Raw genomic sequence first — 21,892 nt, 5'->3', positions numbered from 1 at the left:
GGGGGCGTGTTGGATGTTGGGGATGGATGGGGCATCAGGCTCGGCCCTCTTTCGGGCAGAGTGTGCCTAATCATGAGGACCCCCTCCAGGCTGTCAGAGAGCTGCCTGTTTTTGTCAGGCAGCATTTCTCAGGTCTGGGCTGCCTAACCAGCCAATGGTAAAATCCCTGTGATGGCAGGCAAAAGCCCTTAAGCGGCTGTTAACTGGCCACTTAAGGGCCTTGATTACCTTGGGGCAGGCGGGCCAGCTTTCACTGCCGCCACCTCGTGTACAATGGCAGCAGCTGCCACTCCATTTTACGCCTTCCCCCCCCCCCCACCCCCCCACCATCAACCCGCTCTTTGGGGGGGCAGTAGAATTCCAGCCTGAGTGTGCAAGCAGCTAAGGCCAGATGTTGCGTAAATAGTAAAAAGACAGAACTAAAGGCTCTGTAGTTGAATGCACGTAGCATTTGTAACAAAACAAATGAATTCATAGCTCAAATAAAAATAAATATATATGATCTGATAGCCATTACAGAGACATGGCTGCAAGATGACAAAGGCTGGAACCTGAATATTCAAGGGTACGTGACTTTTTTGTTTTTACTCGTTAATGGGATGTGGGGATCGCTGGCAAGGTCAGCATTTATTGCCCACCCCTAAATGCCCTTGAGAAGGTGGTGGTGAGCAGCCCTCTTGAACCGCTGCAGTCCTTGGGGTGCAGGTACACCAACAGTGCTGCTAGGAAGGGAGTTTGACCCAGCAACAGTGATGGAATGGCAATATAATTCCAAATCAGGATGGTGTGCGCCTTGGACGGGAAGGTGCTGTTGGTGGTGTTTCCATGCATCTGCTTTCGTTGTCCTTCTAGGTGGTAGAGGTCGCAAGTTTGGAAGGTGCTTTTGAAGGAGGTGTGGTGAGTTGCTGTAGTGCATCTTGCAGATGGTACACACTGCTGCCACTGTGCATCGGAGGTGGAAGGAGTGCCAATCAAAGGGGCTGCTTTGTCCTGGATGGTGTCGAGCTTCTTGAGTGTTGTTGGAGCTGCACCCATCCAGGCAAGTGGAGAGTATTCTATCACACTCCTGACTTGTGCCTTGTAGCTGGTAGACAGACACTGGGGAGTCAGGAGGTGAGTTACACATTGCAGAATTCCCAGCCTCTGACCAGCTCCTGTAGCTACATTATGTGTGTGTCTGGTCCAGTTCACTATCTGGTCAATGGTAATCCCCACTATATTGATAGTGGAGGATTCAGAGATGGTAATGCCATTGAACATCAAGGAGAGATGGTTAGATTCTCTCTTGTTTGAGATTTTGGAAGGACAGGAAACTGGGAAAAGGTGGAGGGGTAGCTCTGTTAATTTAATTTAATTTTTTTTAAATTTAGAGATACAGCACTGAAACAGGCCCTTCGGCCCACCGAGTCTGTGCCGACCATCAACCACCCATTTATACTAATCCTACACTAATCCCATATTCCTACCACATCCCCACCTGTCCCTATATTTCCCTACCTATACTCAGGGCAATTTATAATGGCCAATTTACCTATCAACCTGCAAGTCTTTTGACTGTGGGAAGAAACCGGAGCACCCGGTGAAAACCCACACAGACACAGGGAGAACTTGCAAACTCCACACAGGCAGTACCCAGAATTGAACCCGGGTCGCTGGAGCTGTGAGGCTGCGGTGCTAACCACTGCGCCATTAATGTACATTAGTACATTAGAGATAGGTGACCTTAGTTCTAAAAATCAAGATGTAGAATCAGTTTGGGTAGAGATAAGAAATAGTAATGGTTAGAAGTCACTAGTGGGAGTAGTTTATAGGCGCCCTAATAGTAACCACACTATAGGACGGGGTATACAGGAAGAAATAATGGGATTTTATGAAAAAGGTACGGCGATAATCATGGGTGATTTTAATAGATTAGACAAATCAGATTGGCAAAGGTAGCTGGAAGATGAGCTCATGGAGTGTTTTCGGGTCAGTTTCTTAGAACAGCACGTCCTAGAACCAACCAGTGAGCAGGCTATGCTAGATCTGGTAACGCGTAACAAGACAGGATTAATTAATGACCTCATAGTAAAGGCACCCCTAGGTAGCTGTGATCACAACATGATTGAATTTCACATTCAGTTTGAGGGTGAGAAGAGTGGATATAAACTTAAATAAGGGTTATTATGAGACTTTGAGGACAGACCTGGTTAAAGTAAACTGGGTAAACTTAGGTTAAGGGATAAACCAGCAGAAATGCAGTGGCAGATATTTAAGGAGATATTTCAGAACACTCAGCAAAGACACATTCCTGTGAGAAAGAAAGACTCTATGGGAAGGATGCACCATCTGTGGCTAATGAAGGAAGTTAAAGATGGTATCAAATTGAACGAAAAAGTGTACAATTCAGTGAAGAGTAGTGGCAGGTCAGAAGATTGTACAAAATATAAAAAACAGCAAAGAATGACTAAAAGAATAATGAGAGAGAAATTAGAGTGCGAGAGAAAGCTAGCTAGAAATATAAAAATAGATAGTAAGAGTTTAGTTTAGTTTAGAGATTTTAGTTTAGAGATACAGCACTGAAACAGGCCCTTCGGCCCACCGAGTCTGTGCCGCACATCAACCACCCATTTATACTAATCCTACACTAATCCCATATTCCCAACAAACATCCCCACCTATCCCTATATTTCCCTACCACCTACCTATACTAGGGGCAATTTATAATGGCCAATTTACCTATCAACTTGCAAGTCTTTTGGCTTGTGGGAGGAAACCGGAGCACCCGGAGAAAACCCACGCAGACACAGGGAGAACTTGCAAACTCCACACAGGCAGTACCCGGAATCGAACCCGGGTCCCTGGAGCTGTGAGGCTGCGGTGCTAACCACTGCGCCACTGTGCCGTCTACAGGTAATTAAAAAGGAAAAGTGTAAGTAGAGAGTGTTGGTCCTCTAGAGAGTGAGACATTGGTGAGACCACATCTGGAGTATTGTGTACAGTTTTGGTCTCCTTCCTCAAGAAAGGATTTAATTGCATTGGAAGCAGTTCAGAGAAGGTTCACTCAACTGATTCCTGGGATGAGAGGATTATGAGGAAAGGTTGGACAGGTTGGGTCTGTTTTCATTGCAGTTTAGAAGGATGAGAGGTGATCTTATTGAAATGTAAGGGATTCTAAGGGGACTTGACAGGGTGGAGGTTGAATGGATGTTTCCCATGTGGGTGAGACTAAAACTTGGGGGCACGGTTTAGCAATAAGAGGTCTTCCATTTAAGACAGAGATGAGGAGAAATTTTTTCTCTCAGAGGATTGAGAGTCTGTGGAACTCTCTTCCCTGGAGAGTGGCGGAGGCAGAGTTATTGTTTTTAAGGCAGAGGTAGACAGATTCTTGGCAAACAAGGGAGTCAATGGGTCTTGGGGGTAGGCAGGAAAGTGGGGCTGTGTCCACAAACAGATTAGCCATGATCTTATAGAATGTCAGAGCAGGCTTGAGGGGCCAAATAGCCTACTCCTGCTCCTAGTTCATATGTAATTGCTATTTCACATTTTTAAATATCTTACCCGACACCTTCAAGAGGGGCTTCCCACTTGCTTCCGAACGCGTCCCTATTAACTGCAGAAGTGAGCAGGAACATGTTGGGTTCCCCACTTGCTGTCATTTTTCGGTGTTTTAATCACCCACATGCACCTGAGCCTGCTCCCTGCCTTTGGCAGGTAAAATTCTGCCTAATGTAGTAAGAGCCAATTTTCACTATTATGTAAAACAGACAGCACATTCAATCCCGACGTATGATAAGGCATTGTGCATCAGTACAGAATTTTATTGAACAGTGTTTTATTTGCCACAAATGTAACGTATATCACATTAAGGTAGGGTGTCATTCTTTTTGTGCACTTGTTTCTGAACATAACAAGCTTTTTCAACTCACAGCAGGTCAAGCACCTTCGACATGAATGTTGCAATAATAATAGGACTTGCCAGGGAAAAAAAGTACCTGTCTGAACATTCCAGAAATGATTACCGTTCCATCCTAATAAATGGACAGCAACCACATTGACTGTTTATACCTACTAATGAACTACATTTGAAAGACTATTTTAGAGAAGGAAAAACAAGCCACTGGAGGCATAAGGAGGATCAAATGGAGTGAAAGTCACTTCAGCTGGGTGGATGCACTGCTTAGCAGTCAGTTCAGAGCACTAATCGTAGAGAACTGAGAGAAGGCTTTCTTCTCATGACATTTTTTTCCCCCTATACAATTCTGTCCATCTTTCTTGAAATCAGGGATTGACCTTTGGGTATGGTTACCCGAGTGGTGAGGTCCCACCACTACCTCGTTCAAGTGACCACTCTTGATGTGTGAATCTAGAGAGCGAGTGCTGACAGACTGTTCAGCAACAGTAGAGGAGGATGTGACATAGTGGTCTTTCTTTGATGGCCCTACACTTGCGCTTTCCAGCAGGGACCAATGAACAGTAATCAGGCTGATTTTTGTTTTTAATTCCCAGAGTTTTTGAGGCCAAAAAAAATATATATATTTTTGAAATTGTAACATTTCAAAACGTTAGTTGGCTTCATTGCTAAAATATAATTACCGGTGAGTTTTACATGGTTTACACTTTTCACTGGCAACAAAATTCTGTAATGAGGGAAAAGGAATACAAAAGAAAAGTAAGGAGAAAAGAGGACTGTGTAGTGAAATAAATGAACAGATACCTGAAACTCTTGATTGACTGTACCGCCACTGTCTTCTGATTCAAACAGCTGTTTTGGAAGAGTCTTGTACAGATCCCTCCTCAATTCGAGTCTGTTTGAACTTAAGGTTCCAGTTTCTCCTTGGTTCCTAAACACCAAGCATTAAAATTAACATAAGCTATTATAGGATTCTACAACATTTCAATGTTTCTGCTAAGAATCTATAACATTTTCCACTTAAGTCACAAAAATGTGTACATTATAAGCAGTTATTTAACAAGAGAGAAAAAAATGTAGCCCTTCCAGAATAATGCTGCTGTCATTTTGGTGGGAGTATGATGTTCGCTGTGGGAATCTGGATGGGCACATCTGGGCACTTATATCAGGATGTGATCCCCTCTCCCCACAGCCGAGGATATTTGGGGCTATTCAGCATTGACGGGCTCAGTAGCCTTTTCTTGTCATTCCTTTTGTACATTCCTACATCTTTTATACATAGTACAAAAAGCTAAATACATGCAGATACTGCAAATCTGAAATTAAAACAGAAGCAGCTGGAAAGGCTCAGCTCATTTTCAGATACATAGTATTGTCTGGTTCACAAAATAATACAATTTCAAAGCTCAATGTATATTAATATTTCCAAACATCAAAAAATTGTAACAATACCAAATGAGTTATGATTAACTTGACAATCTTCCCATCAAAGGGTTTTGCTTTATTTTACTACAGTCAAGTTAAAACTGTTAACTTACCTTCTGTTGACAATGAGCCAATCTTGAGTATAGGTCTGGACACAGTCTCGTACATGTGGATCTAAATTAACCCTAGAAATTAAAAAAAATATATAGTTAGTTCTGACAAACTATCCTGATTACTATGTAAACTTGAACAGTGTTAAGAAGTTAAATGAGTGAATTTTGCACAAAGTGCTACGGTACAAATGTTTCTTCTTGAATTTAATCACAAGGGAAAGCTTTCTTCTTTGTGCTATGTTGTAAGCATCAGCTTAGCTCAATGCTCTTTTCTCTAAATCAAAATGTTGTGGATTCAAGCCCTATTGCCTGCTTTGAGCATGTAATCTGGGCTCAAACTGTAGAGCAATCATGAGGGGGTGCAGCAAAGTCAGAGCCCAGAGAGCTCCCATGGACGGATCTCAGAAATTGGGCAAACATCAAGAAAATTCTCCTGTACCAATGTTTTAGTGTAAAACCAGCACAAATTAGTTGCTTGTGAAATTCCTCAGAAAAAGTAGGACCACATTGCTCTAATGCTGTAGTTGTGCTGGGTCACTTATATTTTTACCAATTGAGCCATTGGGAGAGCTGGTTACCCTTTCCAAATCGGAGTTTTATTTCTGGGTGATACAACCAATAGAAAAGAGTTATTACTTTCCCCACCACAGCTACTTCGCATTTGTGGCAGGAAGCTCATTATTTTAATGCTTTTATTGCTGGTGGTATAGTGGGTAAATTACTGGTGTCATTTACTGCCACTTCTCCCAATAGTTTCCCCTAAATCTCTTGATTGGAAATTTTCTTGGACTCCTTTTCTGTCCTGATAATTTTGAAGGAAGTTTTTGCTGCACTGCTTGTGAAGTAACAGCAGCTGAGTGGGAGCAGCTCTGCGGACATCCCTGGCCAAGTTCATTTTAAAATTTGAATAAATATTTAAAAATTAACTCAGATACCTGCCTTTGGTAAAATAACACATGGTTGTGTGGCTGATCTAGTTCCCTATTATTTTTTTGGGGTGACATGGTGAAGTAGTGTCTTGGTGTTGCCACACTAAGGGCAGCACTGGCAATGGACTGGAAGCAGCCCCCACGACTGCAGTTGACCTGTGGCTCAGGGAGCCCAGAGTGAAGAAAAATGCTCCTAATCTATCATTGTAAGCCTTTCCATTTCAAGCTTCTCTTCGGTTTAAAAAATGACAAGTGCGTGCCCATGTATATATTTATCATGACTACAACAATAATTGCCTAGAATCATGTAGCACAGAAAGAGGCCATTTGACCCATTGTCCTCTTCTGGCTCTTTGAAAGAAAGAGCTATCCAATTAGTCCCACTCTGTTGTTCTTTTGCCATAGCCTTGCATTTTTTTCCTTTTCAAGTATACATCCACTTCTTATTTGAAAGTACCAATTGAATCTGCGTCCATCAACCTTTCAGGCAGTGCATTCCAGATCATCATAACTTGCTGCAGAAAAAAAAATAATCTCCTCATCCTCCTTCTGGCTCTGTGTTCTGTGTTCTCTGGTAACTGATCTTCTCCTATTTACTCTATCAAAATACTTCATAATTTTGAACACCTCTATTGAATCCCCTTAATCTCAGCTCGAAGGAGAACAATCCCAGCTTTTGTAGTCTCTCCACATAACTGAAGTCCCTCCACCCTGGGACAACTCTAGTACCCCTTCTCTTTATTTTTAAAAATTTGTTCAGGGGATGTGGGCATTGTGGGCTAGGCCAGTATTTATTTCCCATTCCTAATTGCCCTCGAGAAGGTGGTGGTGAGCTGCCTTCTTGAACTGCTGCAGTCTTTGGGGTGTCGGTACGCCAACAGTGCTTTTAGGAAGGGAGTTCCAAGATCTTGACCCAGTGACAGTGAAGGAACGGCTATATAGTTCCAAGTCAGGACAGTGTGTGGCTTGGAGGGGAACTTGCAGGTGGTGTTGTTCCCATACATCTGCTGCCCTTGTCCTTCTAGGTGGTAGAGGTCGTTGGTTTGGAAGGTGCTGTCGAAGGACCCTTGGTGAGTTGCTGCAGTGCATCTTGTAGACGGTACACACTGCTGCCACTGTGCATCAGTGGTGGGGGGAGTGAATGTTGAAGTTCGTGGATGGGGTGCCAATCAAGCGGGCTGTTTTGTCCTGGATGGTGTCCAGCTTCTGGTGTGTTGTTGGAGCTGCAACCATCCAGACAAGTGGAGAGTATTCCATCAGACACCTGACTGTGCCTTGTAGATGGTGGACAGGCTTTGGGGAGTCAGGTGGTGAGTCCCCCCACCCCTGGCAGAATCCCCAGCCTCCGACCAGCTCTTGTAGCCACAGCATTTATGTGGCTGTTCCAGTTCAGTTTCTGGTCAATGGTGACCCCCAGGATGTTGATTGTGGGGATTCAGCAATGGTAATGCCCTTGAATGTCTGCACCCTCTCCAAGTCTCAGACATCCTAATACTGCTGAACAACCTTTAGGCATCAGAGAAGTCCCATGAAATAGTGTCATTTTGCTATTTCATGTTTGCTAGTGTATCAGAGAAACACAGAATTGTTACAGCACAGAAGGTGGCTGGTCAGCCCATTGTTTCTGTGCCAGCTCTCCAAAAAAGCAGTTTCCCTAGTGCCACTCCCGGCCTTTTCCCTGTAGCCCTGCACATTCTTCCTTTTCAGATAACAATCCAATTCCCTCTTGAATGCCTTAATTGAAACTGCCTCCAACACACTCTCAGGCAGTGCATTCCAGATCCTAACCACTCATTGCATGAAAACATTTTTCCTCATGTCACTATTGCTTCTTTCGCTAATTACCTTAAACCTGTGCCCTCCTGTTCTCGATCCCTCCAGCAATGAGAACAGTTTTTTCCCATCTACCCTGTCCAGACCACTCATGATTTTCGAATACCTCTATCAAATCTCCTCTCAATCTACTCTTGTCCAAAGAAAACAGTCCCAATTTCTCTAATCTATCCACATAATTGAAATTTCTCATCCCTGGAACCATTCTCCTGAAGGTTTTAAAATTAATTAATTTTAAAATTAGATCAAAACTGATAGATAGGTGTTATACCCTTCTTCTGGAACAGAAGGCTGCACGGTCCTGCGTTCTCTTGGAACAAATGTAATTTCTAGATCGTCATCAGGGAAGTCACCCAGGTCTTGCTGAAGGTCAGGATCTGTAATGTTGCAGTGCGACATCAAGAACTCCTCAAAGTCAACTGGCACCACAGGGTCATAAAATGGAGGCTGGATGGAAGCAGAAAAAAGCTGGGGGTTAACAGACAAATAAACATTATTCAGAATCCAATAGTTTACTGAAGTTAAACATAAAGCTTTACATAAATGAAATATAAGCTAAATTTACAAATTACACAGAAATATGGTGATTGCTGTGAGTATTTTTTTTTAAGCACCAATGAAAATGTTTATTTATTATATATTCATTGCTGTCCACCACAAAAATTTCTGTTCCATAGAAATGAAGATATTTATGGCACAGAAAGAGGTCATTTGACTCATTGGGCTTAATTTTAGTGTGAAGTGTAGATCAATGAGAAGGGTGTTCACTTCGGTCATCTGATGACATTGACAGAAAATCTGATGGATTTTAGTAGTCTGGCTTCATTTCAATAGAACAGGTGAAGCGCTCTCGAGCAATCTCTAGCCAGGGACAAGCTGATTCTCTTTGGTGACTTCAATGTCTGAATCAGGAAGGGCTCGAATCTCTAGAAGGGTGTGATTGGCAAGAAAGGAGTAGGGAAAGCAAACTCCAATGGAGTCCTTATCTTTGATGAAATGCTTAAAACATGCCCTTGTCATAACCAAAAACCTGTTTCGTCAGAGAGACAAGTTAAAGACCTCGTGGCAATGCCCATGATCCAAATACTGGCACCTATTTAACTACATCGTTGTCTGAGCAAGTGATTGCAGGGATATCCATATCACCCGTTGCCATGACAGGTGCCAACGACTGCTGAACCGATCATAGTCTTATCTGGCGTATTATCTCCATGAACCTGGTCCCTAAACAGCGGAGGTAACAAAAATGTTGCTGCAAAAAGATTAACATCGAAGGTCTCAAGGATCCGGCAAAGTCAGCTCTCCTCAGCCAGCACCTCACAAGCATCGCCTGGACTTCTAGCCAACATGAGCTGCAATGTATCCACAAGGCCTGAACCATCTAAAGTCAACCATAATCAGCATCAGCAAACAGGTTCTAGTCTTCTCTATTAGGAAACATAGGGTCTGGTTCGACAAGAATGAACAAGAGGTTCCAGAGCTAATCAAATGTAAGCGCAAAGTGTTTGTAGACTGGAAGCATAACTATATTTCACGAGAAAAGCTGTTGGCCTAAAGGCATCTGAAGGCAGCAGAACAAAAAAAAAAACCCCATGATATAAACAACAAATGGTGGGTGGAAAAAGCGTGGCACTTTCAACAGTTTGCAGACAATCACAAGACATATGGATTCTTCAGCGCTGTGAAGTCTGTCTATGGCTGAAATACTCAAGGGCCCACCCCACTGTGAGCCAACAACACAGGAGCGCTCAAGGACAGAGAGTCTGCTGGAGGGAGCATTTCAAAGAGATTCTCAATTGAGACTCTGTCTTTGACCCAAGCATCCTTGACTCCATTCTTCAGCACACTATGCAGCTCAACCTTGGCACTACCCCAGCCCTGAATGAAGTTGGAAAAGCCAATCAGCTGAAAAACAACAAGGTCTCTCGAGTAGATGGAATTCCTGTAGAAATCCTGAAACATGGTGGTGATGCAATCACGCTAGGAGTGGATCACCTCATAGCTCTTATCTGAGAAGAGCAGCACTTTTTTTTTTATTTGTTCGTGGGATGTGGGTTTTGCTAGCTAGGTCAGCATTTATTGCCCATCCCTAATTGCCCATGAAAAGGTGGTGGTGAGCTGCCTTCTTGAACCGCTGCAGTCCTTGGGGTGTAGGTACACCAACAATGCTTTTAGGAAGGGAGTTCCAGGATTTTGATCCAGAGACACTGAGGGAATGGCGATATAGTTCCACATCAGGACAGTGTGTGACTTGGAGGGGAACTTGCAGGTGGTATTCTCATGCATTTGCTGCCCTTATCCTTCTAGGTGGTAGATGTTGGTATGATTCCATGAGTATGACTATTTCAGGCTGTCGCTTGACTAGTCTGTGGGACAGCTCTCCCAATTTTGGCACAAGCCCCCAGATAGAGTCATAGAGTTATACAGCACAGAAACAGGCCCTTCGGCTCATCGTGTCCATGCTGGCCATCAAGCACCTAACTACTTTAATCCCATTTTCCAGCACTTGGCCTGTAGCCTTGTAAGCTATGGCGTTTCAAGTGCTCATCTAAATACTTCTTAAATGTTATGAGGGTTCCTGCCTCTACCACCCCATCAGGAAGTGCATTCCAGATTCCAACCACCCTCTGGGTGAAAATTTTTTTCCTCAAATCCCCTCTAAACCTCCTGCCCCTTAACTTAAATCTATGTCCGCTGGTTATTGACCCGTCCGCTCAGGGAAAAAGTTTCTTCCTAGCAAACCTATCAATGCCCCTCATAATTTTGTATACCTGAGTCATATTTCACCTCAGCCTTCTCTGCTCCAAGGAAAACAACCCTAGCCTTTCCAGTCTCTTTTCATAGCTGAAATACTCCAGCCCAGGCAACATCCTGGTGAATCTCCTTTGCACATTCTCCAGTGCAATCACATCCTTTCTATAGTGTGATGTTAGCAAGGAGGATTTTGCTGGGTCGACAGGACTGGGTTTGCTGTTGTCGTTTCCAGTGCCTAGGTCGCGTTGGGTGGTCCGTCCATTTTCATTCCTTTTCTTAGTTGCATCAAACCACTACAAAGTCTGAGTGGCTTGCTAGGCCATTTCAGAGGACACTTAAGAGTCAACCACATTGCTGTGGATCTGGAGTCACAGGTAGGCCAAGCCAGGTAAGGACAGCAGATTTCCTTCCCTCAAGCTCTCCTCAGGTTTGGTGGCACTGAGAAATTTGTTACTATCCTTCGCCGACTACATGACATGAAAACTGTAATTCTTAGCAACGGGACCACCACAGACCCTATTTCAGCGAAGAATGGCATCAAACAAGGCTATGTAATTGCACCAACACTCTTCTCTATCTTTCTCTCTGCAATTTTACACCTCACCTCTAGCGAGCTCCCCATAGGAGTGGAGATAACCTACAGGATGCATGGGAAATTATTCAACCCCCATCACCTCCACTCCAAGGCAAAGGTCACTCCAACTTCAGTCAATGAGCTTCAATAGGCTGACAACGCTTATGTATGTGCTCACTCAGAAACTGATCTCCAAGTCATTGTTGATACCTTCACTGGAGCATACAAGAGGATGGGCCTTACTTTAAACATCCAGAAAACTAAAGTCCACTTCCAACCCACTCCTGCAGCACATCATCCTCCTCCATCAATCAGGATCCATGGCGAGACCTTGGAAAAAGTGGACCATTTACCATATCTCGGGAGTCTCCTCTCAATGAAAGCAGACAGAGATGACAAAATCCACCACCACCTTCAGTGCGTCAGCTCTGCCTGCAGACGACTGAGGAAGAGCGTATTCAAGACCAGGACCTCAAACCTGGGACTAAGGTCATGGTGCACCAGGCAGCAGTGATCCCTGCGTTCCTATGTGCTTTGGAGAATTGGACAATCTATAGCAGGCACCTCAAAACTCTGGACAAATACCACCAACACTGTGCAAAATGTTTCACATTCACTGGCAAGATAGGTGGTCCAATGTCAGCATCCTCTCCCAAGCCAACATTCCCTGCATCAAAATGCTAATCACCCAAACTCACCTTTGCTGGTTGGGCCACATCACTTCTGTGCCTGACCCCAGGCTGCCGAAGCAACTGCTCTACTCTGAACTTTGCAATGGCTAAAGACTTCCAAGAGCATAAGGAAACACTTCAGGGACGTTCTCAAGGCATCCCTGAAGAAATCCAACACACCCGCCGACTCATGGGAGTCTCTGTCCCTTGACCCCTCAAAGTGGAGAAGGTGCATTTGGGAAGGTACTGAGCACCTTGTGAGATTTTCACGGGAGCACGTGGAGGCCATGTCCAGGCAGTGGAAGGAGCACACAGGCCCCCCCCAGTAACTCACCTATCCAACTCTTCAAACAAAACCTGCCGCACATGTGGTAGAGACTGCTGTTCACTCATCAGACTTGTTAGCCATGTTAGAACTCACTGAACTGGAGTGGACATCCTCGATCCTGAGGGACTGTAAGAAGATGTGGAACAGGTGAATGGTCAGCATTAATTGCACTGCTTATAGGGTGTTCACTGTTTGGGAGGATGGGACATCCAGTGGGTTTGTTACCGATGAAAGGCAACCAGCATCTCTTCAAAGGTGATGGGTACATTTCTGAAGCAAGTCAGGAGGTGGAAGGAGGCCCTATTTCCATCAGATGGGTACTGCTGAAAATTAGCCAACAGCAGTGAATAGTGGTGGGTAGACAGGTAATGCTAGCGTCGTAGCTTGACTGCAGTGCCGGAAGAAATTTAATGCCCTTACCAGGATTACCAAAGCAAGACTCCTAGTCACATTTCTCCTACTCTTATATATAGCCCTGCAACATCAGTCTTATGTCCCAGCACTTGCAATCCTTCTCTCCTCCAGTTCACAAACCTCTCCTCCAATTACAATGGGAAACTTCATGATACTTCCTCCCATTTGCATTCACACATTCAACAACTTCTACTGCCCTTAGTATGACTTTCCCTCTTGCCCATATTTGCTAGTTCTTCCTTTTGGCATTCACACTATGCAAAGCTGCCTCAGACATCTTCAGAGACCTTCAAAACAGCAGGCATTTACCCACTCTCTCACAATTGGAAGGAGACTACATGAATAGATACAAATCCTGTTATGTTGCAAATTTTGACTCCAATGGAGGAGCTGCATTATTGGGAAAAAGGGAAGCCTAACAGTATTGGAGATGGCAAGGCTGTCAGCCATGCACAGCAAGGTTTCTGAGCTTCTTCCATTCCTTTTCTCTTTCCATGTAACCTTCTTAGTAATTTGCACACATGCACATACAGTTTTCAGATGGCCGAGGCCATGTAGCTTCACAGATGGAGGGTAACTGGAGGGCTGGAGAGGAACTTACAGTGGGGGGCTGGGGGGGCACGAGTGGCGGGGGGATCCAGTCGTCGTGGCCCATGCAGGTACCACGACATAGGCAGGGCAAGGAAAGAGGTTCTATATAGTCAGTATGAGGAACTAGGCACCAAATTAAGCAGAATGTCAAAAAGGTAACAATCTCTGCAAATTGGCATACAGCAAATAAAATGAGAAATTAATGCGTGGCTCAAAGACTGGCACGATAAAAGTGGGTTCCGGTTCGTGGGGCACTGGCACCAGTAGGGAAAGTGGTGGCTATACTGTTGGGACATTCTACCTGAATCATGCTGGGACCGGTATTCTAGCGAGCTGCATAACTAGGGAAGTAGGGAGGATTTTCCACTGAATAGCAGGGGCAAGGGATCAAACTTGGGCAGATATAGTAAATCAAGGAGTAGAGACAAGGCAAGACAGAAAGGTATTAATATGGGAAATGATTAACTGACTGTGAAAGGATGGGACAGAGCATACAAATCTAATAGTAAATCAACAGATAAGGCTAGAGGTTACAAAAATAATAAAAGGACAAAACTAAAGGCTCTGTATCTGAATACATGTAGCATTCGAAACAAAACAGATGAACTGAGAGCACCAATAGAAATAAATATGATCTGATAGCCATTTCAGAGACATGGCTGCAGGACGACAAAGATTGGGACCTGAATACTGAAGGGTACATGGCATTTAGGACAGGAAGCTAGGAAAAGGTAGATGGGTGGCTCTGTTAATTAATGATGGTGTTAGCACAATAGAGAGGGATGACCTAGTAGAAGCAGTTTGGGTAGAGATGAAAAATCATCAAGGCAAGAAATCACTTGTGGGGGTGGTGTACAGGCCACCTAACATTAACTGCACTGTCGGATGGGGTATAAAGGACGAAATAATGGCAGCTTGTCAGAAAGGTACAGTGATAATTATGGAGGATTTTAACCTACATCTTCTTCGGCCTCCTTGTCTCGAGAGACAATGGGTAAGCGCCTGGAGGTGGTCAGTGGTTTGTGAAGCAGCGCCTGGAGTGGCTATAAAGGCCAATTCTAGAGTGACAGACTCTTCCACAGCTGCTGCAGATAAAATTGGTTGTCGGGGTTATTACACAGTTGGCTCTCCCCTTGCGCTTCTGTCTTTTTTCCTGCCAACGGCCAAGTCTCTTCGACTCGCCACACTTTAGCCCACTCTTTATGGCTGCCCGCCAGCTATGGCGATCACTGGCAACGGACTCCCACGACTTGTGATCAATGTCACAGGACTTCATGTCGCAGTTGCAACATCTTTAAAGCGGAGACATGGATGGCCGGTGGGTCTGACACCAGTGACGAGCTCACTGTACAATGTGTCCTTGGGGATCCTGCCATCTTCCATGCGGCTCACATGGCCAAGCCATCTCAAGCGCCGCTGGCTCAGTAGGGTGTATACGCTGAGGATGTAGGCCGCCTCGAGGACTTGTGTTGGAGATATGGTCCTGCCACCTGATGCCAAGGATTCTCCGGAGGCAGCGAAGATGGAATGAATTGAGACGTCGCTCTTAGCCGACATACGTTGTCCAGGCCTCGCTGCCGTAGAGCAAGGTACTGAGGACACAGGCTTGATACACTTGGACTTTTGTGTTCCGTGTCAGTGCGCCATTTTCCTACACTCTCTTGGCCAGTCTGGACATAGCAGTGGAAGCCTTTCCCATGTGCTTGTTGATTTCTGCATCGAGAGACAGGTTACTGGTGATAGTTGAGCCTAGGTAGGTAAACTCTTGAACCACTTCCAGAGCGTGGTTGCCGATATTGATGGATGGAGCATTTCTGACGTCCTGTCCCATGATGTTCGTTTTCTTGAGGCTGATGGTTAGGCCAAATTCGTTGCAGGCAGCCGCAATCCTGTCGATGAGTCTCTGCAGACACTGTTCCGTGTGGGATGTTAATGCAGCATCGTCAGCAAAGAGGAGTTCCCTGATGAGGACTTTCCATACTTTGGTCTTCGCTCGAAGACAGGCAAGGTTGAACAACCTGCCATCTGATCTTGTGTGGAGGAAAATACCTTCTTCTGAAGACTTGAACGCATGGGAGAGCAGCAGGGAGAAGAAGATCCCAAACAGTGTAGGTGAGAGAACACAGCCCTGTTTCACATCACTCAGGATAGTAAAGGGGTCTGGTGAGGCACCGCTATGCTGAATTGTGCCTTTCATATTGTCATGGAATGAGGTGATGATACTTCGTAGCTTTGGTGGACATCCAATCTTTTCTAGTAGTCTGAAGAGACCGCGTCCGCTGACGAGGTCAAAGGCTTTGGTGAGATCAATGAAAGCAATGTAGAGAGGCATCTGTTGTTCACGGCGTTTCTCCTGTAGCTGGCAAAGGGAGAACAGCATGTTAATGGTGGATCTCTCTGCTTGAAAGCCACACTGTGCCTCAGGGTAGACACGCTCAGCCAGCGTCTGGAGCCTGTTTAAAGTGACTCGAGCAAAGACATTCCCCACTATGCTGAGCAGGGAGATTTCACGGTGGTTGTTGCAGTCACCGCAGCCACCCTTGTTCATATGGAGGGTGATGATATTGGCATCGCGCATGTCCTGTGGTACTGCTCCCTCGTCCCAGCACAGGCAAAGCAGTTCGTACAGTGCTGAAAGTATAGCAGGCTTGGCACTCTTGATTATTTTGGGGGTAATGCCGTCCTTCCCAGGGGCTTTTCCACTGGCTAGAGAATCAATGACATCATTGAGTTCCGATTTTGTTGGCTGTACATCCAGCTCATCCATAACTGGCAGAGACTGGGCTGCATTGAGGGCGGTCTCAGTGACAACATTCTCCCTGGAGTACAGTTCTAGGTAGTGTTCCACTCAGCGGTCCATTTGCTTATGTTGGTCAGTGATTCCGTCCCCTGACTTAGATTTGAGGGGAGCGATCTTCCTGATGCACCAGGAATAGGCATGTGCAGAACCCCCAGAGTCAAGTCTGGAGGGTATGAGGGGGAGATATGGAAGATAATCGGAGGGATGCAAACTCCAACTAGGAGAAGCAAGTTTAGGAGTCCTGCTCTGAAGTAAGTGCAACAACTTGCACTTGTATAGTGCCATTAACATAGTAAAATGTCCCAAGGTGCTACAGAGGAGCATTATCAAACAAAATTAGACACTGAGCCACATAAGACACTCAGACACTTGGTCAAAAAGGTAGTGTGGAGGTGTGTCTTAAAGGAGGAAAGAGAGGTAGAGAGAATTAGGGAAAGAATTCCAGAGCTTGGGGCCTTGGCAGCTGATGTCATAGCCATCAATGATGGAGTAAATAAAATCGGGGATGCACAAGAGTCCAGAATCAGAAGGGCACAGATATCTCGGAGGGTTGTAGAGCTGGATGAGATCGGGAGGGGTGAGGCCATGAAGGAATTGAAAACAAGAATGGGTGGGTGAGACTTTGCGTGAGTTAGGACATGGGCAGCAGAGTTTTGGATGACCTCAAATTTACGAGGATAGAATGGGAGGCCGCAAGGAGTGCACTGGAATGGTCAAGACTAGAGGTAACAAGGGCATGGATGAGGCTTTCAGGAGCTGATGAACTGAGGCAGGGGCAGAGTTGGATGATGTTGGGTGGAAATAGGCAGTTTAGTTGTTGATGTAGATATATTGTCAGAAGCATATTTCGTGGTTAAATTCAACACCAAGTTTGCGAACAGTATGTGGTGTGCAGGAGCCTGATTACGTATTCTAGGAGTTTCCCCACAAATGACGTCAGACTAACTGGTCCATAGTTACGCAGTTTATCCTTCCTTCCCTAAAACAAAGGTGTCACACATAGGCTACTCTCCAGACTCTCAGCAAAATTTGCGCATTGAAGGTGGATTGAAATTTTGTGGCCGGAGCCTCATTTTCTCCTCTCTGATTTCTTTGCCAGTGATTAATGCACCTTGTGTTCTGCTTTTTCTTTAAATAGAACAAATTCATTTTATACAGTTATCTCTAGCAATTGTATACATCTTCCTCTAATACACTTATACTCTCGCTCCACCATTTGTTTTTAAAAAAGCAGTGCAAAATTTCTGACTTCTTTCTCCCCAGACCTTTATGATTAGATTAGATTAGATTAGATTAGAGATACAGCACTGAAACAGGCCCTTCGGCCCACTGAGTCTGTGCCGAACATCAACCACCCATTTATACTAATCCTACACTAAATCCCATATTCCTACCAAACAGCCCCACCTGTCCCTATATTTCCCTACCACCTACCTATACTAGTGACAATTTATAATGGCCAATTTACCTATCAACCTGCAAGTCTTTTGGCTTGTGGGAGGAAACCGGAGCACCCGGAGAAAACCCACGCAGACACAGGGAGAACTTGCAAACTCCACACAGGCAGTACCCGGAATCGAACCCGGGTCCCTGGAGCTGTGAGGCTGCGGTGCTAACCACCGCGCCACTGTGCCTTTATCTTGCATCTTTGAGCAGATCTCCCTCTCTCTAAATATTTTTAATTTGTACCTATTTATTTCATATTCTTTTAAAGTATAATAATTAGTTAATAATCCCAACAAAGAGTTAAAACTTCAGTTAACTTGCGCACTAGTGAATTCTTGTGTGTGTTGTTTTAGAAAGTTGTCAACCTAAAACTGGTCAACGACTTCATAAAAATATTGCATGTAGTAATATGATGCAAACCTGCTGACCAGTGCACAATAATAGCACATAGTGGAGTATGAACCCCTTGATTTCAATTGTCTTAACAGGATTAGGTAAAGGGAGGCTTTTTCTATTTAGCTTATCATGTGCCTTGAATTTTTCTAGGAGAAAGTATGGGCAACTTACTCCCAGGTCTCTGTCAATGTCTCGTTGAGTTACCTTCTAGTTACCTACCAACCCAGTAAATTAGAACTAAGTGACATCAATGTCAGAAAAGCAGGGACAGTCCCAAATAATGAACAATTGAAAAACAAATTACAACTCAAAGACAGCCGTTAGAACAGGCCTTTGACCAGGCCAGTGCTTTACAGTAACTGAGTTCCCTGATTTTAACTCAGGGTTGGAGTGTAGCATGTGGGGGTTAAGATAGGCAGAAAACACTGATGGTGCCAGTGTGAACTCTGGGCCTTTTAACTCTCAATTAAAGGATGGAATAATGAATCCCACCCAAACCCAGCAGGAATGGCAAGAAGGCTGAATGTGGGAATGGAATTTAGAGTTGTAGTAGCTACCACTGGAAACCTGAGGGAGGGAGTGGACACAGCATTAAGGAAAGTGGTAAGTGGGTTAGGGGGGTGGTGGGAGCGGTATAGGAGTCCAATGGGATTTGTGAATGGAGAAGGTGTGAAGCACAGGACAATGGAGGCGCAAGATTTCCTTTTGGCATGGTGTCTCTTCTGGCCACGATCCTGCCTATTGGCAGGTTGCACTGGCAAATTTGGCACTGGTTTTGCAGCCCAGATCCAGTAAAAATTAGTGTCGGTGTCCGATTTACGTCATTGCACCCTAACTTGGAAATATTGGTGAGGCTCCCACCTGCCTCTGTGGCCACCCTCCTGGAATCATTGGGGTTAAAATGGTAGCATGCAGAAATGCATCAGGAATGCTTTAGAAGCAAATGACCACTATTTTAACCATCCACTCACCCTGTTCTCATCAGGTGGGCAGGGTTAAAATTGGGGCTAACAAATTAATTACACTTTTCTTACATGGGATTCCAGGATTTCTGGCAATGTTTTGGGATCACATTCCACAATTTGATACATTTTCTGTGAAAAGTAAAATCCAATAGCCTTGTCCAGGACACAAACAAAACATTAACACTGAGTAGAGTGGCACCAGAGAATATGCTGACTTAAGTTGCAGGTATACCCAATATTTCATCCCTTGTATTGTAAGCAAAATCCAAAGTATATCAAAATGTTGGATTTAAAATTTTTTGATGGGGATATGAGCACTGAGCACTAAAAGATTCAGCTCCAGGAGATTTTGAGACATTGTTTAAGATTGTGAATGTAATGTACTTAATCCTCAAGTGAATCCAACAACAGAATATGATCTGAGAAAAGGGTCGTCCAAAATTTTTTCTGAAATATTCAGAACGCTCTAATACCACCCAATACATCATTGATGAAGATGTCACCCAATGTGATATAAACAAACAATATTCCCCCAAAGAGAACAACATGTACCTTTACCATAGCAAATGTCCAATGACACTTCATAATATAAAAAAGGGGGAAATATTGAGAAACACTCAGAAAAGAGTTGGGGAAAAGTGATCGAAGGTAAGGTTGAAGATGTAGGTTTTAAAGAGCCATTTGAAGGTGGAGATATAGGTTACAAGGAAAAGAGATTTCGGAATGGAATTCCAGAGTGCAAAGTCAAGACAGCTGAAGGATCACTCACTGTTAGTGGAGTGGGGGATCAGGAAGAGTGGAGAGTGCAAACCGAGATATGGAGCCAGAGAAGATTACAAAAATAACATGAGGCAAGCACAAGAAGGGATTGGAAAACAAGATAAGGATGTCAAAAGCAGTGCACTACATGATTGGAGCTTATCGTGGAATGATAAGAGAATGGGACTTTTACATTGAATATTTAGCACAGAAATAGGTCATTCAGCCCAACCAGTCTGTATGTGTTCCACTTGACCCTCTTCCCATCCTTCCTTATATCACAATCAGCATCACCCTTGTTATGGCCAAGTGAGGAGGGGTTGAAGGGGTTCTCTTTTTTCCCTCTCCTTGTTTGATCACAACAGATATAATTCTTTCTTAAGGTGGATGTACTGGCCAGTTCAGTCGGTGTTTGATTACTTACTTGCTATGATCAGAACAAGAACCAATAGGACAGGTTTTCTGGAGTTAACAAAGAAAGCGGTTAACTTTATTGTACCTAAAGCAAACTAATAAAATAATAAACAATGCACCAACTTTTAATCTCACACACACACACTAGAGGTTTACACACACACTAATAGGTTACAGAGTAGGGAAAGGTAGATTGGTTGAGTTAGAGTCCGTAAAAAGGTATACTGCCTGTGCAGTTTGGTGTTTCCACTGGTTTCTAGCTGAATTCAGGAGTCCTAAGGCATTTAGTTTGAAGAGGTAGATGACTGGTTCGGTAGGTTTCTTGGAGATAGCGATGCGGATGATTTCCTCCACCGGGGTTTCTGATTGTAGCCGGAGTATGCAAAGGTGGTCAGTCAACAGGCAAGATTTTAAAGCTTTCAAGCAGAGAGCGCGCGAGAGAGCGTGAGAGAGCGTGAGACACCCCCCTTAGGGTCTGCTCATGTCAGAGTCGAGTTGCTTCTCCTCTGCTGCAGAGAAAAACACCAGCTTAAAAACCACAGATGGGGAGGGGCTCGTCATAAGATAGTCACTCAGTGATTCACACATAGCAGTTATCATTATTTCTTAGCTTGGTGAAAATAACAGGTAGTTCCTTTAAACTTCCTGGGTCTTGTTTTTTGCTGGGAAATGCACAGACATTTTGCCCCACTCCTCACAGTCCTTTGCAACGTACGATACAGTATAGTAAATGAGGTGTTCATCTTGAGCTACCAGCAGTCATCCTGGTTTAAATGTTCTTCAGAAACTTCTTCAAAAAATATAATTTCAGATCGCCAGTCAGTGGACCAAAGAAAATCATTCAACAAAACACATTGGCATAACACCCTTTATTCCTTTCTCCCTGATATGCTTATCTACCCTCTCCTTCAATGCACCTAGACTATTCACAAAAACTACTCCTCGTGATAGCAAGTCCCACATTCTCCCCACGCTGTGTCAACACATTTCTTCTGAAATCCTTATTTGATTTATTGGTGACTATCTTATACTGATGGCCTCTAGTTCTGCTACTGGCTGGTTATCATCTTCCATAAACTGAGCATATCCAAAACTTTGCTGCCCATATCCTAACCTACAACCCTCCTACATCCTCCCTGTCCTTGCTGACGTACATTGGCTCTCAGTTCCTCATTGCCTCCAATTTAAAACTCTCATCCTCATGTTTAGATCCCTTCAATTCATTGTGCAAAATGGGTTATCAGGAATTTCAAACACGAAAAGCCTATTGTTGGAGGGTTCTAGGATCTGATACAAAATTTCTTCTTAATGTGTTTAAAATCCAAATTGCTGAAACTATCATGTTTCAGTGGCTGGATTTTACTGTTTTAGCTCAAACATGGAAAATGGCTACTTGAGGTAAATAACAGCCTGGCATTAGACAGCACCTTCAGGAGAAATAGGGAATGGGAAATCCTTCCAAAGAACAAGGACAGCCAGTATGCTAACCAAATACTCTGATTAACAGCAAACATTTCAGGCAACTCTGTGCTGACTGGGAATTGGGATGGAACCAGGATTCTGGTATAGTTCAAAACATTACAATGAT

At 44.2% G+C, this 21,892-nt stretch overlaps 1 protein-coding gene across 6 annotated transcripts in view; it reads right to left on the bottom strand.

The window, feature by feature from the left end:
* The window catches only part of dock8 (dedicator of cytokinesis 8), a 325,410-nt gene that overhangs the window by 178,374 nt on the left and 125,144 nt on the right, over positions 1–21,892 (bottom strand). For all 6 annotated transcript variants that reach the window (XM_068030192.1, XM_068030191.1, XM_068030196.1 and 3 more), the window contains 3 exons: positions 8,464–8,639; positions 5,431–5,502; positions 4,697–4,823 (listed from right to left, as the gene is read on the bottom strand). In XM_068030192.1, the coding sequence (XP_067886293.1) occupies positions 4,697–4,823; positions 5,431–5,502; positions 8,464–8,639 (375 nt within the window). The remainder of the gene's footprint in view (positions 1–4,696; positions 4,824–5,430; positions 5,503–8,463; positions 8,640–21,892) is intronic.

Source organism: Heterodontus francisci, chromosome 4, assembly GCF_036365525.1.
Source record: "Heterodontus francisci isolate sHetFra1 chromosome 4, sHetFra1.hap1, whole genome shotgun sequence".
NCBI classification, from domain to species: Eukaryota; Metazoa; Chordata; class Chondrichthyes; order Heterodontiformes; family Heterodontidae; genus Heterodontus; species Heterodontus francisci.
The sequence above is the reverse complement of the archived record's forward strand: the minus strand, read 5'-3'. Positions and strand labels throughout refer to the sequence as shown.